At 33.7% G+C, this 16,534-nt stretch overlaps 1 protein-coding gene across 1 annotated transcript in view; it reads right to left on the minus strand.

The window, feature by feature from the left end:
* The window catches only part of LOC118198750 (uncharacterized), a 58,486-nt gene continuing 41,952 nt past the window's right edge, over positions 1-16,534 (minus strand). Inside the window, exons 11-14 of the mRNA XM_085823131.1 lie at positions 13,857-13,985; positions 13,401-13,476; positions 5,446-5,603; positions 1-290 (exon numbers count right to left, since the gene is read on the minus strand). Coding sequence (XP_085679257.1) covers positions 215-290; positions 5,446-5,603; positions 13,401-13,476; positions 13,857-13,985 — 439 coding nt within the window. The 3' untranslated portion in view covers positions 1-214. The remainder of the gene's footprint in view (positions 291-5,445; positions 5,604-13,400; positions 13,477-13,856; positions 13,986-16,534) is intronic.

Raw genomic sequence — 16,534 nt, forward strand, 5'->3', positions numbered from 1 at the left:
ATGTTAACATATCGCAAACATGACAAGAGTGCAATGAAAACTTATTATTTATTTACAGAAAAGTTTCAAAAATCTATATATAATTTGATATTTATTTCTCTGAGACTGTTAGTATTAATAGAACTTAGTAAGCCCAAGAAAGCTCATTCTTTAGACATGTTTTAAATGAAACTGTGACTTGTTTTTATGACATCAATTGAAAATTCGGTTGTCTTTAAACAGATTTTCTTCTTTTTAGTATCCAGTTTCGTGTTGAATCGTTAGAACAAATGCAGAAATTTTTCCGCTGCCTAATGCAAAAAAAAAAAAAAAAAAAAAAAAAGCCTATTTTAGAAAGAAAGAGCCTATATTAGAATATTAAATCATATTTATTTGCAAAGTTTCAAACCATTAATTAAAATTACAGTAATAATTATGAATTTTCAAAGTTTCAGAATGTTCATCTATAGCAGAGTCCCCAAACGTTTTGTCTGTAAAAGCACCTTTTAGAACAGCGGTCGCCAACCGGTGGTCCACGGACCACTGATGGTCCGTGATAACTTTGCTGGTCCGCAGAAAAATTGGTAAATTATTTATATTTTTATGAAGATTTAGTTTAAAAAATGACGAGTAACAAAACCTATCATGGAATATGGATTATACTTTTTTTTATTTTAGCTACTACTTGAAGCGAAATTTCTCTGAATTTAGTGACTTTTTAGCTACTTTTGCAGGTGTATCTAGCGACAATTGAAAGTGAGAGTTGGCGTCCCTGGATATGCTGCTGTTATCAGTATTAGCGCTAACTGGAATTCTCTTTCCTTTTGAATTACAAACATATGCTATCGTAGTCATTAATAACACAGTTTGTCTTCATGTCAATAGGTAACTTCATGGATTTTTATGGATGGAACTTGATGGAATTATAAACAAGAATGCAGATAGTTCATCCTCACTTTTGTTTATAATTACATCACTGGAAGTTTCCGTGTTTGTTTTGGCTAACTGTTGATCGATGGCGCCATTGAGTTTGTTTACAATAATTAAAAATTCCCGGTATAACACTATCAGTTTATTGATATTGCTTTGCGTTTGCCGATTTGTTCTTCATTTTCGTGAAGTTCCTTTTCAGTAATATGGAAATGCGAAGCTTTCTGTACAAGAAGGTAAGATTTTTGTACTTTTCGTGTAATTTTTCAATGTGAGCAAAATATGTATAGTTTGCTGATTATTATTGTATAAATGTATAAATTATTGTATAAATTACCTTTTTTTGTAATTCACATTAGTGGTCCGCTAAATATAAAATTATATATGTAAGTGGTCCGTGTAGTTCTAAGGGTTGACGACCGCTGTTCTAGCATATCTGTGGGACGGCGTTCACCATTTACTTTTCATGGAGAATTTATAATTGGATAAAGTTAATTATACATGCACATAAAAAAGAGATCGGTGGAATTTTGCCTTTCAAATAATTAATTAAGGTATAATTTATAATAATAATTATGTATTTTTAAAGTTTCAGAATGTTCATACATGGTAGGGATCCCCAACCGTTTTGTCCGTAAGAGCACATTCTAGAATATCTCTTGGACGGCGAGTACCATTTACTTTTCCAAGGGGAATTTATAAATGGATAGAGTTAATAATAGATGCACATGAAAAAAAGAGATAGGTAACATTTCTTCTTGTGCTGGTATCGTGTTGGATGTAATTTCTATTTCATTAAAAATGAGAAAACTTTCACATAGAATTTTATTGAAAACTAAAACATTTTTATTGCGATCGCACAGCAGCGGGCACACGTTAAATCGATTGGCGGGCGCCATCGTTGCGGGCATAAGGTTGGGAACCTCTGATCTATGGTATACCTAAGAATATATATTATAATTTGGAACGTGACTTTCTCTTGAAAGATTCCATATCTCGTAAAGTTGTATAAAGTTATGCAAGAACACTTTTGTCCATAATATTTTCAACTGAGATAGGATTCGTGATTTTTCTTTTCAGAAAGATAATTACAAATTTCGATTAGGAAAATTTGAGCTTGTTTCTTCTTATGTTTGACCAAACATCTGAAACAGTATTAAAAATTTTCCACAGAATTTTTGAAATAAGCTTGAGCTTTCTTCTGACTGTAGTAATTATGGATAGGTGATGATTCTTTAACAATTTATTGCGACGTTTACAATGATAGTCAATTAGAGATTGTAAAGACCATATTTTATTCTAACCAATTATTTTTAGTATGTAAAACTTTCTTTTATCTTTCTATTTCAGTTTCCTATTTATTGCGACGTTTGCAATGATAGTCAATTAGGCACTGTGTAGAGACATTAGGTATTTTTTTTTTTTTTTTGGAAACAGATAAGATGAAACAAACTTCGCCAGGAATCAAACCACGGATCTGTCAAATACGCGCTGAGCGTGCAGACCACCCCATCACGAAGGCATGCCAAGAAGGCGGGAGAAATACCTTATAATTGTAAAGACCATATTTTATTCAAACTAAGTAGTTTTAGCTTGTAAAACTTTATTTTCTCTTTGGACTTCAGTTTCCCACCGGAATGTAAATTTTAATGACGTATGCAAAATCTAAACATGTTTTAGAAGTAGTATTTAAGCTGCGTTGCAAGCGTTCGAGAGTAGTAACGGAGTTAGTTCCGAGTTTATGCTGCTTGTTTAAAATTAGCTGTCTCGTCGGTGTTAGATACATTTTAGTCTATACTGATATTCTAAACTCGACTATGCTGTGTGCGGCCAATTTAGCGGTTTAGGAGCCAGTCGTTAGCCATTAAAATTTATTAGGGATTTGTTGCATTTCTATTTTCTGTTAAATAAGTTAGCTACAAGTGGTGGTAAATTGTCAGCACCGAGTGCGTGCATCTAATTAAATTTAGTTAAAATAAAAATGTTATTTAAAACCTTCTGCAGTATCTATTCTTCAAAGACATAGCGAATATTCGCTACTTCGTCTTCTACGCAGGGTCCACACATTATACTATCAAAAAGAGTGAGATTCTATAACATTATAACAAGGCATTATATAGTTCTGTATCCGAAACATCATGATGATGTTTATGGTTTTCAGCATGTCAAAAGCTGCTGCAAACAATTTGCCAGTTATTTATAATCAATCGTTTTTAAACCTGTAAATTTTATCTCAGGGAATTCATTAGATTTTTAGGCATCATTAAGACTTCGTGGATAGTATGATGTGCAGCGAAGATTCATACAACGTATGGTTCAGATGAAAGTTCCTGATACTGTATGAACGTTTGTGACTCGAGTGATTTTTTGGCATGGGGAACTTGAAATATGTCAGATCGTAAGTTCCACCAAAATATCGGTGATAGACGAAGAGGCCAATAAGATCTACATATAAACGTTCTTCGGGTTACTGTAGCTGACAAATGGGTTAGAGCTTGAGCACATATCCTTTGTGAACTTTACCTAAATTATATAATCCAATCATAGCAATTTAAATGTAATCTAAGAAATGCTTGAGAATTTGAATGCTTCGGTTTCAAAGTTTACTGTCTTAGAATAGATTTTAAACTATTTATTAACGTTACGACAAAAGGAGAAAAATAGAATTAATTGCAACATTAACAACATCATTAGTAGTTAATGTGTTGTTAATAAACAGCTTGCAAATTTTGAAGAAGATTTTAATTTTCGCTTCCAATGCATAGAAATACGGAATGTGCCAGCATGGCTCATACAACTGCTAAACTACGATTTATCTTATCTGAATATAATGATACAAGAAAAGGTGATCGCACTGAAAGAGGGTGTTTAAGCACATGCCGAGGCAGAGTATGTGTGGTTGCCTGAGAGTCTTCCACAAATAACTGAAGTAAAATAAGGAACTACAATTGGTTAGTTTAATGAGTTACAGTCCATTTTCGTAATTAGTCGGACCAATTTGTTTTTTTTTTTAATTACTACGCTCAAAAATTAAAACACTTTTGTTATATGACACAATATAAGTTCTAAGTATTAAAAATCTGTCTTTTATTTCCATTAAAAATATTTTTTACAAGTGGGCAAGTTACATTTCTCTTTGTATTCTTTACTTGCTTAAAAACGCATTCCTTCCTCAGTTCCGTCAGAAAAGTGTGAAAGATTGGTTGGTTGTTTTGTTGTTCGGCTATGGCACGAAACTAGGTATGGTACGTTGCGTTAGATACTAGACTGATTATATGCTAGGTTAAAATTTAGTCAAACATACATAAAGAAGAAATAAGCCAGATCCAGTACATAAATATAACATGTCGTTTACATTTAAAACTTTGAAAGCCATCAATGGACCGACAACTTAAAAGCAAGTACAGTCAAAAGTCGTTAATTCGGATTCGTCGGGACTTCGGCGATTCCGGATTATAGATCATCACTTTAAATCTGGTAAGATGGCATGCAGAAATTATAAAATTAAAAATATGAAACCGTAATTTATGAAATAAAGAACAATTATGATCTAAATGGTATCAAAATTTTTCCAAAAAAAAAGTTTAATATTTATTTGTTTACTTTATTAAACATTTCTTTCCATGTAAGTTGTTTAAGTTTCTTCGTTTTATGTGATAATACTTTCTCTTTAATTCTATAAACAGGCATAATTTCTTCTGTTACAAAGTTCTGCTGTTGAAGTCCTATAATTGCTGTTTCGAGAATATAGACTAATTTGTCAATCGAAATTTTTTCGTTTTCAATAAACTCTGTGTCACTTTCTTCACTATCGGAAGCGAATTATATTGACGAGGAATTTGATTTAAATCATATCAAAGACAGAGTACATCGAGATGAAATACTACATTTAGTAAGGAATTTAAGGCAAATAAAATAAAAACATCTGCCCTGAAGATAAGGAAAGTGCTGACAGATCAACTTCCAATTCATTGCGCGCCGCGGCATTCCACCCCCCCCCAGAGCAGCGTGAAATTGATAAACAGATTTCAGAATGGTTAGAGAAACAAAGGATATGCCTTTATCCATTTTTTGTAGCAATTCCACTTTTTGTTTAATGGACTTCGAAACATACTTTCCCTTTGTAGATCCTTTACATATTAGTAAATATATATCGGAAATATTAAGTTCAAGCTTACTTTTATAAAATTGCTCTAACAGTCTGCAAAAAGTAATAAACCGGATTCAATTCAATTAAGGAACAACACAATCTGCAACATTAACTGAATTAGATGATTTTAGTTTAGACCGTCCGTTATACATTAAACTCGCATGCGTAAACGTATTATGCGCATGCGCACACGCATATTCGCAGCCGTAAAGGTCTTACGCGCATGCGCAGAAAGTTTGTAGCTTTGAGCTTTGGATTATAGATCATTCCGGATTATGGGTGTCCGAATTAACGACTTTTGACTGTATGAACCAAAGAGGTAAACAAATTAAGTCAAAAATAAATTTAAATCATGCTTAAAAACGTTAGGAAACATTTTGATCTACCTTGTGTGCTGCAGGATATGTACTTTATTATTTTTCGGTCTTTTGAATGCAGTCAAGAAGAAATCCCAAAGAAACTCGAATACCTCGAAGAAAGTGACGAGAGTAAGACCCATGAAGAATCCCAAGTTTCCTCCAATATTCGCAATCAAGGTTTCCCACTAAATTGTAAAATGAGAACAGGTAACGGATAATTAAAAAAATGCTTCTCAAGCAGATTTGAATACATGAATATGGTAATAGTAAAGTACTACAAAGCATGAAATACATTCTGATATTTTACTATCCTGCATTTATAGCCATTGTATTTTATTACACTGCACTGTAGTAAAATGACATTATGTGTACATTAGAATTAAAAGGAAAATTCTTAGTAGAATAATTATTCTGTCAGTTTTCCTAAGGAAAGAGCGTATGTAGCATAATCTTGTGGGGGATTTGTTTAATTTACTCTTTAAACTTTAATTTTTTTTTGAAGGAAGCTTTCCGATCGCTCTTTAATTCAACCCACGCTTTCTTGCCAGAATGTAAATATTTTATATTGTTCTAGCGCAGACATAGGTTGCTTTCAGAGCGACAGATACAGCTTAGGTGCTCCAAGAATTGGCTGTGACAAGCTAACAAAACCCAAATTTTTAATGAAATAAAATCACAACAGATAATAGAATCAAAAGAATCCACTACATATGGTGGAAACCAATGTAAACTATATGCACAGAATTGCGAAGTGCCAATTATGACTCATTATTATAACAGATCATAAAAATGGTTACTGTTTTTCTTGGCGGCCCAGTAAGCTGTTTTCTTTTAATACCTGTCCATCAGCGTCACTGATTCAAAACATATAAGGAATGAAGGAAAGTAAGGTGCTTTTACTGATAACAGTCGATTTCAGCCTTAGCAGTGATTGTAAATATCAAGTAACCTACTGACAGATTGTCACATTATGATCATCTCGCGTACATTATTGAAAACAATATGGCGATTGAAGTGTTCTTATTTGTAGATGTAATTTGATAGATGCACAGAACTGCCGATACTGAGGGCTGGTACTGCTATTAATGCAAGGTACCATAGATTAGTGAGATAAACCTGTGTAACCATTATCTGTTTGAAGGCACTCATAATCATAAATTCATCTTCTTAAATGAAAACACGAACTTCATTCGGCGGTTGCTATGCAACTTGGAAGTAACTATAAAGATAATTTGCTCATCCCTTCGATCCCAGTTTTATTCAACACATATGACACCCAAGGCAGGTACACTACAGTACAACCTCCAACCTCGTGTACAGTTTAACATCTGAAACTGTTTAACATTTGAAACTGGCTTCTGCAATCGATTCAAGAAACCTCAATTTCATTCATGATTCAATTCATCTATGAAATATTACAACCATTACAGTGCATGCAGTTTTGAATAAAAGTCTGTTTATTAATTTTATGCTAATTACTGTTATTGTATTTTTCCCTCATCCTTTCTACACCTTCTGAGATACATTATATTTGACTTTCCCATGTCCATGCACTTCTAGTCGTACTTGACGTTTCCTTACGAGTTGCATCCCAATGTAGTTAGTATAAACGACTAAACGACAGCGACAACCAAATACTCTGCATTAATAATCTGATAATCGATGCTCTGTGTTCCATTTTCTTTTTCGTAACCGTTACCCCATCATATAGTTGCTTTAAATATTCTCAGTTTTAAAATATAAAGAAAAGAAGTGCACAAATAAAGTCCAACATATCACTAAATTGCAAATCATTAATTTAAATGATGACATTGCTATATGTGTGACCGATTCTCCGTGCAGTTTCCATTTTCCGTACTTGCGTAGCAGAAGGTATCTAGAATTATGCATAAAAACATTGTTCCGTTTTTTTCTTTCGTCTGACACCAGTTGTTACGTTATATCCTTCCTTCAGGTTCGTAGATTTGGAGTGAATAACGACGACACTTGATGAAGTATCGAAACACACTTTATTAGTCAGCATTGTCAGGACAGCTCCAAAATACGTTTTACAGTCGTCGATGAACTACTATAAACACGCTGGAACAATCAGCGACACAGCCTTCACACTGTCAGGCAATAACGGTGAAGACAGCTTTTTGCAGGAAGCACCAGAGTATAGCTCCTGACTCTGCTTAGTCGTCTCGGAACTCCACGTACTCTCGAGACTCTCCACGCTACAACTCGCGATGCACTCGACGACACACGAGCAGAGCTCCCGACTCTTCGGATCAGCCGTTCCCGGAGCTCAACACGCTCTTTCGACGATGCACAAACCGCGATACACTAAGAGACTCCTTCGGTGCACTCGACGATCCGGCACTCGTTGCCCGGCTGTCAACTCGATCGACACCGCACGGCTCGCTAGACGAGGCAGACTCTCTGAGACACACTCTCTATCAGCTCGCTAGGCGAGACACTAACTCTCGCACTCTATGCGAGGCACATACTCTGACTCGCCCTCTTGACGAGGTACTCTCTAATTCGTATCTAACTGACTGCCGACCAGCAGGATTTATATAGCTTTCGGCTTGTGTTCAAGAACCTTCTTGGCTAAACCGCTAAGAATTCGTTCCAGAAGGTTCTCCATCAGTCCATGGCATATAGCCAATTTTGTTGCCAAATGGGCGATTTCTCGCCAAATATGGCAACCACGCCTTCCCTTGCCATTTTATGGCAACCCTATAACTGCTTTGCGGGAAAGCTATCTCAAGGCGCCTGTACATTTCGTAACAATATTTTAAATGCTATACGTTATAATATTATTATGGATGGATGAACTAACATATAGGAATTTAGAGGAGGGTTAACTGGATACTTGCAGATAACGAAGTATTTTAAGTCTATCGTTTTAACTAACATTCTACATTTTACTATTTTCCTTACCGCTTTTACGTTTTTTGGCAGTATGGGTCTCCAGACGGTTAGACTGGCAGCAAGAAATGAGAATTTCCTGCTGAAGCTGCACATTCCTTTGACAGGCGAAATTGCACTTCATTTAAACCACCACAAATCCCATAGGTACATATGTCTCTCCCAAGCTATTGAGACAACTCAAAAATTAGAAATGTTCCTTTAACAGTCGCTTAAGAAAAGCGAAGTAAACTTTGATAGAGGTTTGCATGACTGGAAAATAATCACGTACTATTTTGCGTATATCTGCAGCTTACAATTTTTTTCAGTTATTGTTAAGCAGTTTTGTATTAAGCAGAATGTTGGTTACTGTCATCATCCTTTTCTCGCGAATAAAATATTGTTTACACAAAAAGGAGTAAAGCTCTTCTTTCACTGGCTTAATGTTAGTGTCACATTCTTGCCACTAGGTGGCGGGCATCTCTTCCTTTACTTTTGCTGTAATTAAGTTCCGAGAACCAGTCGAGATTGGAACCGCTCGGAGGAGCGTAAAGACTCAGAACTAAAAATGTACTGTCTTAAAATAGTTATCACCTACCTTGTAAATAGTGTATATTAGCTTTTTATTTCAATAAATAATTAAAAGACAAGATGGCCTGCTAATTGTAATAGAAACTCTTACTGGAAAACGTGATTATTAGAAGCCTGGCGTCGAGAACACTGAAGATGCAGCAGGTAAGGAATTTTACATTAATTTTATTGTAAATAGAAGAACCTGATGCAACATTTTTATGGCGCCCGAACAGGGACGCCAGGTTTTTTGAAAAGTTCTAATAAAGTGAATTCAAAAGCTGAATATTAAAATTGAAGATTTTAATACTTGTTCTTGAAGTATTCAGCAAAAGAATAATTTTGTTTTCTAAGTAAGAGTTAAATATTTGTTTTTCATGAGACGTATATTTTTTGTGTAAATGTTTGAATCTAAGAAAGATAATGGCTGAAGTAGATAAATTAAAAAAGAAAAGAAGTATCTTAAGAACTGCCGTTACAAAACTATTTAAGAAAATCGAAAGTGAATTAAATAAATCTGAAGGTAGTATTAATGAGCTCGAAGAATTGTTAGAACAGATTAATGCTAAAGCCGAAACACTAGCTAATGCCGATGTAGAAGTTGAACCAATTCTGAGTGTAGATGAATTCGAAAATGAATTCGAAATTACAGAACAATATCGTGAGAAGGTAACGTTATGGAAATTTAGGCTTAAGAAACGGATTAAGGAACTTAATCATGACTTAAATGCACCGAACACACAGCAAAATATAAAAGACACACCTAATGTTAAATTACCAAAACTTTCGATTCCCGTATTTTATGGGAACAGTAGTCAATGGCTTACTTTTTGGAATAGTTTTGAGTCCTCAATACATAATAACGAATTATTGAACAAAGTAGACAAATTTAATTACCTGAAAGCGTATTTAGGAGGAACAGCTGCTAATTGCGTTCAAGGACTTCCGTTATCGCCGAAACATTATGATTCAGCAATTCAAATCTTACACGACCGTTTTGGAAGGAGAGACATTCTTATTAATGCACACATGAATAATTTGCTGAATATTGAATCATTAAAAAATGCGAATGACATAAAAACATTTCGTAACTTGTATGATAAAGTACAAACACAGATTAGATGTCTCGAAGCGTTAGATGTTGTATCGGAATCTTACAGTGCTTTGCTGTGTCCGATGATTTTGAAGTTATTGCCTTCAGAATTAACGCTTGAATTTCATAGAACACAAAATGTTGGCACAGATTATAAAATAAAAGATTTAATGTCATTTTTACACGCAGAACTTTCATCCCGTGAACGCACAAGGTCAACGGTTTCGCAACAGCAAAAAGTATCCGATCGGCGACAGTCTTCTTCCCCCCCTGCAACGAAAAGCGCATATGCTCTCTCAAATAGACATAATAAACCAAAGATTCCGACCGCTACAGATTTGTTTACAAAATCCGAATGCAGAGAGGAAAATATGAACTGCGTCTTCTGTAATCAATTTCACAAGACTTATGACTGTAGTTTCGTTTCCGGCTTATCATTACAAGAAAAAAGGGACATTTTAAAAAGAAAATGTGCTTGCTATAAATGCCTAAAATTACACCATTTGGCTCAAAACTGCAGAACAAAAATAACTTGTTCTATTTGTAAAAAACAACATGCAACTATTATGTGTAATAAACAAAATCCTTCTGTCGAGGTTTCGGAAATTAAAAAAGACGAACAGATAGAAAATAAAGTACTTTCAAATCAAGCAGGATGTTCAGAAGTATATTTGCAAACTTTAATTGTTCGCATATATGGAAGAGGGAATAACCAATTTGTTCGAGCGATAATTGACACCGGAAGTCAAAACTCATACATAAGCAGGTATGCAGCAGAAAGGTTACAATTAAGAAGCTTAGGTGAACAAAGTGTAACCCACGGACTTTTCGGCGGCATAGAAGTTTCGGAAAAACATAAACGTTATAGAATAAAATTGGGTAGCGTAGATAAACGGTATAATTGCGAAATCAATGTATTGGATGAAAGAAAAATATGTTCTTCGGTCCCAAAAATCAAAAATATACACTGGATTGGGGAACTTAGAAGAAGAGGAATTTACGTCAGTGATGTTTTTGAAAATGGAAATTGCAGATTATTCCAGGAGAACCCCCAAGAGATTAATTTGTTGTTAGGGGCAGATGTTGCTGCAAATTTATTTACAGGTAAAATCGAAGTTCCTCCTTGGGGAAGATTAGTTGCTGTAAGTACAAGACTTGGGTGGACAGTCATGGGGAAAGCGAACACTGACAATTATGAAATAGAAAATTCCTTTTCCACGCTTTCGTTATCTTTACATATTTCTGATGCCACGTTGTCAGAACTGTGGAGGCTTGATGTTATCGGAATAACAGATCCAGTTACAAAAAAGGCTAGAGAGGAAAGGGATTTGCAAGCAAAATTGCAATTCGAAAATTCTGTATCTCTAAACGAAGAAGGGCGTTATGAAGTCGCACTTCCGTGGGCGGAGAATCATGTACCACTCTCCACCCACAAGGATTTAGCGTTGAAACTTCTACAATCTACCACCCAGAAACTTTTATCTCAAAATTTATTTTCTTCATACAATGCAGTTTTTAATGACTGGTGTTTGAAGTGACCGGAGTCGATGTAGCCGGTCCTCTTTATTTACGAAAAGGAAAAAAGGCATGGATCTTGCTCTTTACTTGCGCGGTCTATCGCGCGATATATCTTGAACTGATAGAAAGTTTATCAACTAATGCGTTCATCTTGGGATTAAGGAGATTTATTGCCAGAAGAGGTCGTCCAAGTATTATTTACAGCGACAATGGCACTAATTTCGTTGGAACTGAAAATCTTTTAAGATCGATAGATTGGAAAGAAATAGAATGTAATTCAACTAATATGAGAATACAGTGGAAGTTTAATCCCCCAACTGCTTCATGGTGGGGCGGTTGGTGGGAGAGGTTGGTACAAACAGTGAAGAAGATGTTGAGAAATGTTCTCGGCAAGTCCTGTGTCTCTTATGAGGAAATGTTGACTATACTTTGTGATACCAGAATCAGTAATCAACTCAAGACCCCTTACGTACCTTTCAGAAGATCCAAATGATCTTACGGTACTAACTCCTTCAATGTTTCTACAAGATGTGCAAGACGTCGGAGTGCCTGACTTAGACTACCTGGATACCATTAATCTGACAAAAAGATACAAGTTCTTGCAGAACTTAAGAGAACATTTTCGCAAAAGATTTCGTGATGAATATTTAGCTATCCTAGTGCAAAAACCATCTAAACGATCTACTCGGACTATCAACAAAAATGACTTGGTGTTTGTCGGCAGCGACAACAAGAAGAGAATAGATTGGCCAATAGGTCGTGTTGTAGAACTATATCCTGGGAAAGACAACGAAGTACGTGTTGTCAAAGTGAAAACTGCAACGGGTGAACTCCTAAGACCTGTGAAACGTATTTATCCTCTCGAACTTGATAGACCTAACTTGTTTAGTGACTTCACCATGAACATAAAAAACTCTGCGGATAAGTGTTACAGTGATATGAACTATCAAACTAGATATGGACGTAAAACTGTAAAACCTCTTACATATTTTTAAATTGCTATACTAATTTTTGTTTCTTTTCAGTATTTTAGAAATTTAATTGTCCTAACAGTAGTCAATTGGAACATGTTATCTGGATATGGTATGAATGTAATGCAGAAAATGTTTAGATGTGCAATCCTTCTTTGTAAGTATTAATTTTAGAGCATTAGTTACCTTTCATATTTGTGAAAGTTGTACTTGAATTTTTGTTTGATTATTATAAATTTTGTTTTGATTTTCCCATTTTATCGAGGTAAAATCAAAAGGTGGGAGGATGTCACATTCTTGCCACTAGGTGGCGGGCATCTCTTCCTTTACTTTTGCTGTAATTAAGTTCCGAGAACCAGTCGAGATTGGAACCGCTCGGAGGAGCGTAAAGACTCAGAACTAAAAATGTACTGTCTTAAAATAGTTATCACCTACCTTGTAAATAGTGTATATTAGCTTTTTATTTCAATAAATAATTAAAAGACAAGATGGCCTGCTAATTGTAATAGAAACTCTTACTGGTAAACGTGATTATTAGAAGCCTGGCGTCGAGAATACTGAAGATGCAGCAGGTAAGGAATTTTACATTAATTTTATTGTAAATAGAAGAACCTGATGCAACAGTTAGCCTATTAAAACGCTTTGGAAATATTTGAAAGGAAAAGATCTATCGATTAAAAAATCATCCAAAAATGCATTGCTAGAAGCTGTAATTGTAAGTAAGACGTTATATAATCTCAAGAAGTATTGCAGAAGATTATTAATAATGTACCCAGATGACGTAACATAATTACAAAATAAATGTATTCTGGGGGGAATTATGTTCATAACCCATAAATATTAATTTCAAATTTAAATATTTCAGAAAGTATATTTTCAAGAAGCAGAAAATTAAGCATTAGACTAAGAAGGAATCAATTAAACAACAGGTAACTTACACTGTAGGATTTAACTTCTTTGTACATGGTGACCTGGAAAGTATTGTAATACACTTTGACTCCAACCATGGATTTTCTGAAAGTGAAAATTAAAATCAATAAACAGTTTCAAAAGAGTAAACTTCAGCCATCAAATATACCATCTAAAAATACATGTAACCTTACGTTACGTTACTTATTTTGATAAATGTTAAAATATGAAGATTACGTAATTTAAATTCTGTGAGATTCTGTAAGATTATGAAGCACTTTTTGAATTTATGATTACTCGCTCAGCACTTTTTATGACCCTCCGTCCTAGAAAATGGTTTTATTTCGACTGTACTAAGTGCATGCTAGATATGCTCAAGATCTTACATCTTTTTTGCAGGTTATTGACTGAAGTTATGTCAGAGCCGCTGCTAGAATTTTAATTAAACACTAAAAAATTTATGAATAAGCAGGAAAACTGCTTACTGGTCTGTTGCTTCTATATATTTTAACTTCCCATTCGGATCAATCCTTAACGTTCGAATAGCTTTCGCTGTCCTGTAAAATTCTTCATTTAGTTCACTGGAAGCAACTGTATAACTATACTTCGTCTCACTGAAACGAGAAAGAACATTTAAGAATGCAATAAACGATCATATGCTCGTGCATTTTAAGAGATAAACTAAACTTAAAAGGCCTGTCTAGTAAAGTATATTTCAAAACAGAGATTTCAGGTTTTATTTATCATGTTTAGAAAATAAAATGTACTACGGCTGCTAATGTATACCAGGTACCTTTACTTCTGAAAAAGTTTTTATTGTATCTAAATAAAGTTATAAAATGCATCAGACAATTATAAAATGGAAATTATCCTTTTAAACTGCAGTTTTTTAAAAATTGTGAATTGAGTTTACAACGATAAAATTGGAAATACGTGATCTCAGTTCTCATCAATTTAGTTTTACGTCTTTTTACTTCCTTGTACGAAATAAAGGAAATCGTTGCCTTTTTCGTTGCAATCGGCTGCACCAATCGTATATATGTATATAGATAGATAGTATATATATATATTTCCAACCTGTTACCTGGCTCGGTGAGCATAGGTTTTTACTTTCTTGTACGAAGTAAACGAAGTATTGTAATCGCGAAAAATTTTGGATATCGTATTTCAATGAAAATATCCATTTTGACCGCTCTCGATTCCATTTGAACGATGTTTTTGCATTACATCTGTACGTACGGACAGAATAAAGGACTCTTTTTCTCAAATCGGTTTGTGAAATGGATTCAGAAGAGATTTTTTTCATGACGTCTGTACGTATGTGCGTGCGTACGTATGTTTGTCTGTATCTTGCATAATTCAAAAGACGAATAGACCGAGAACGCTGAACTTTTGTATATGGGTCTACTATAACATGTAGATGTGCACTTCCCTTTTTGGTTGCAATCGACCGCATCAGAAGTATATTATATACTAATCTGTTACCCGGCTCGGTGAACTAATTTTTTTAATTCTTATATATTGGTATTTGTGTATTTTTTGCTTTAAAAGTAATTGAATTATATTGTTCTTATGTTACGGTTAAGGTTTTTATGCCTTTAGTTAATCTGCATGCAACACTTGTAGAACTATCAACACTTTAAAAGTTTACATAGCAAGTTAAGCCTAACAAACCGCCATTTTGTCTACATTTGAAACTCAATAGAATAATGAATTAAGTAAGTTTCTGCACATTCAGTATATTTTTCTCGAGTGGAACCAAACGTAAACTTTCAGTTTTGTTCATCGAACAGTCTACCTTCTTGCCCGCTGGCCGAATTGTTTGTTTTTGCATAGAAACTCTAATTTTAATTGTAAAAACCTTTTTTCAACTGTTTTAACTTATTTGATGTTTTATAGTTTTCTGTATTTTATATTTCTTAATGAAGGTGTTTTGAATGTTTATGTAATTTTGCCTTGCCACAAAGTGGGAACTGAATTAATTGAATGCGAAATAAATTCGAGGAAACAAGTTTACATGAAATGCAGCAAAAAATGTGTATAATTTAATAGGCCATATAAGGAAGTCATGTAATGTCCAGATCAGATTTTCTTTTTCTTTTTTAAAAGTAAGTTTGGTATTATGCTTACAAGGGAGATATTCTTCATTTCAAGATAAATAAGGTGTAAAATTAAATTTTCTAGCTAAGCAGTGGAGAAAATTATGAAAAATAATAAATTATCGCCTTCAGGACGTCTTTTTACTAATTTCTTTCTTCTGCTTCAGATGTAAAAGTTTACTTCTTACATTAACTAATTTTAGCACTCTTACTTTCAGTCTTTCAGCTGCATTATTTTTATTACCTGATATACATATTACCTACATTATATTTAATGATACTTATTTGATGATGTACCTTCGATAAATCCTTTAAAGCAGTTTAACAACATTATTTTCTGAATACTGATAAGATACGAAAATTACGCAAATTTAGTTAGAAGATGACAATATGGATATTTTAAATTGTTCACCGTAAAATATTACAGCATTTAAAAAACAAGCTGTAAAAATTTGAACCTGTTTAACATTTTTGCACTGATAAAAATATGGATATTTTAATTCCAGTTATTGAACAAGGGTATGTTATTTTCATATAAAGTGATTCTTTTGTTCTTCTGTAAAACTAGTTTTTTTCAATTGCTTTTAAAAAATTTATTCCTTTAAAACAAATTTAAAAAAAATCTACTTAAAGAAAAATATTATCATTTTCATTTACCCCTTCTTATTTCTTCTTAAATTCAGGTGCTAAATAAAAAAGATATTACAAAATCTAATTAAAAATTTTGATTAATTTAATATATTAAATGTTCAGTTAAATCTTTAATTCAATGAGCTTTTAATAATGATATTTACTAACAACATTTAAGGAAATCCTTCATTTGTTCCCAATTTTAGCGGTAAATAATATTAATTTTTCTTTGTATGATTTGCATTCGGAGGAATGCAATATTAGAAACATTTTTTAAAACGTAGAGATCTGCTGATAAGTACCTGAAACTAAAATGTATTAGACGTATCAAAAATAATAATAAAAATCTATATTTCTATTTACCTAAATCATCTCATGGTTTCCTGTCCTATAATTTAAGAATGTAACAAGCCATTAAATAATTCTTTCATGTT

Source organism: Stegodyphus dumicola, chromosome 9 (genome assembly GCF_044657685.1).
Source record: "Stegodyphus dumicola isolate Sdum_Otavi_A_Nest chromosome 9, ASM4465768v1".
Classification (NCBI taxonomy): domain Eukaryota; kingdom Metazoa; phylum Arthropoda; class Arachnida; order Araneae; family Eresidae; genus Stegodyphus; species Stegodyphus dumicola.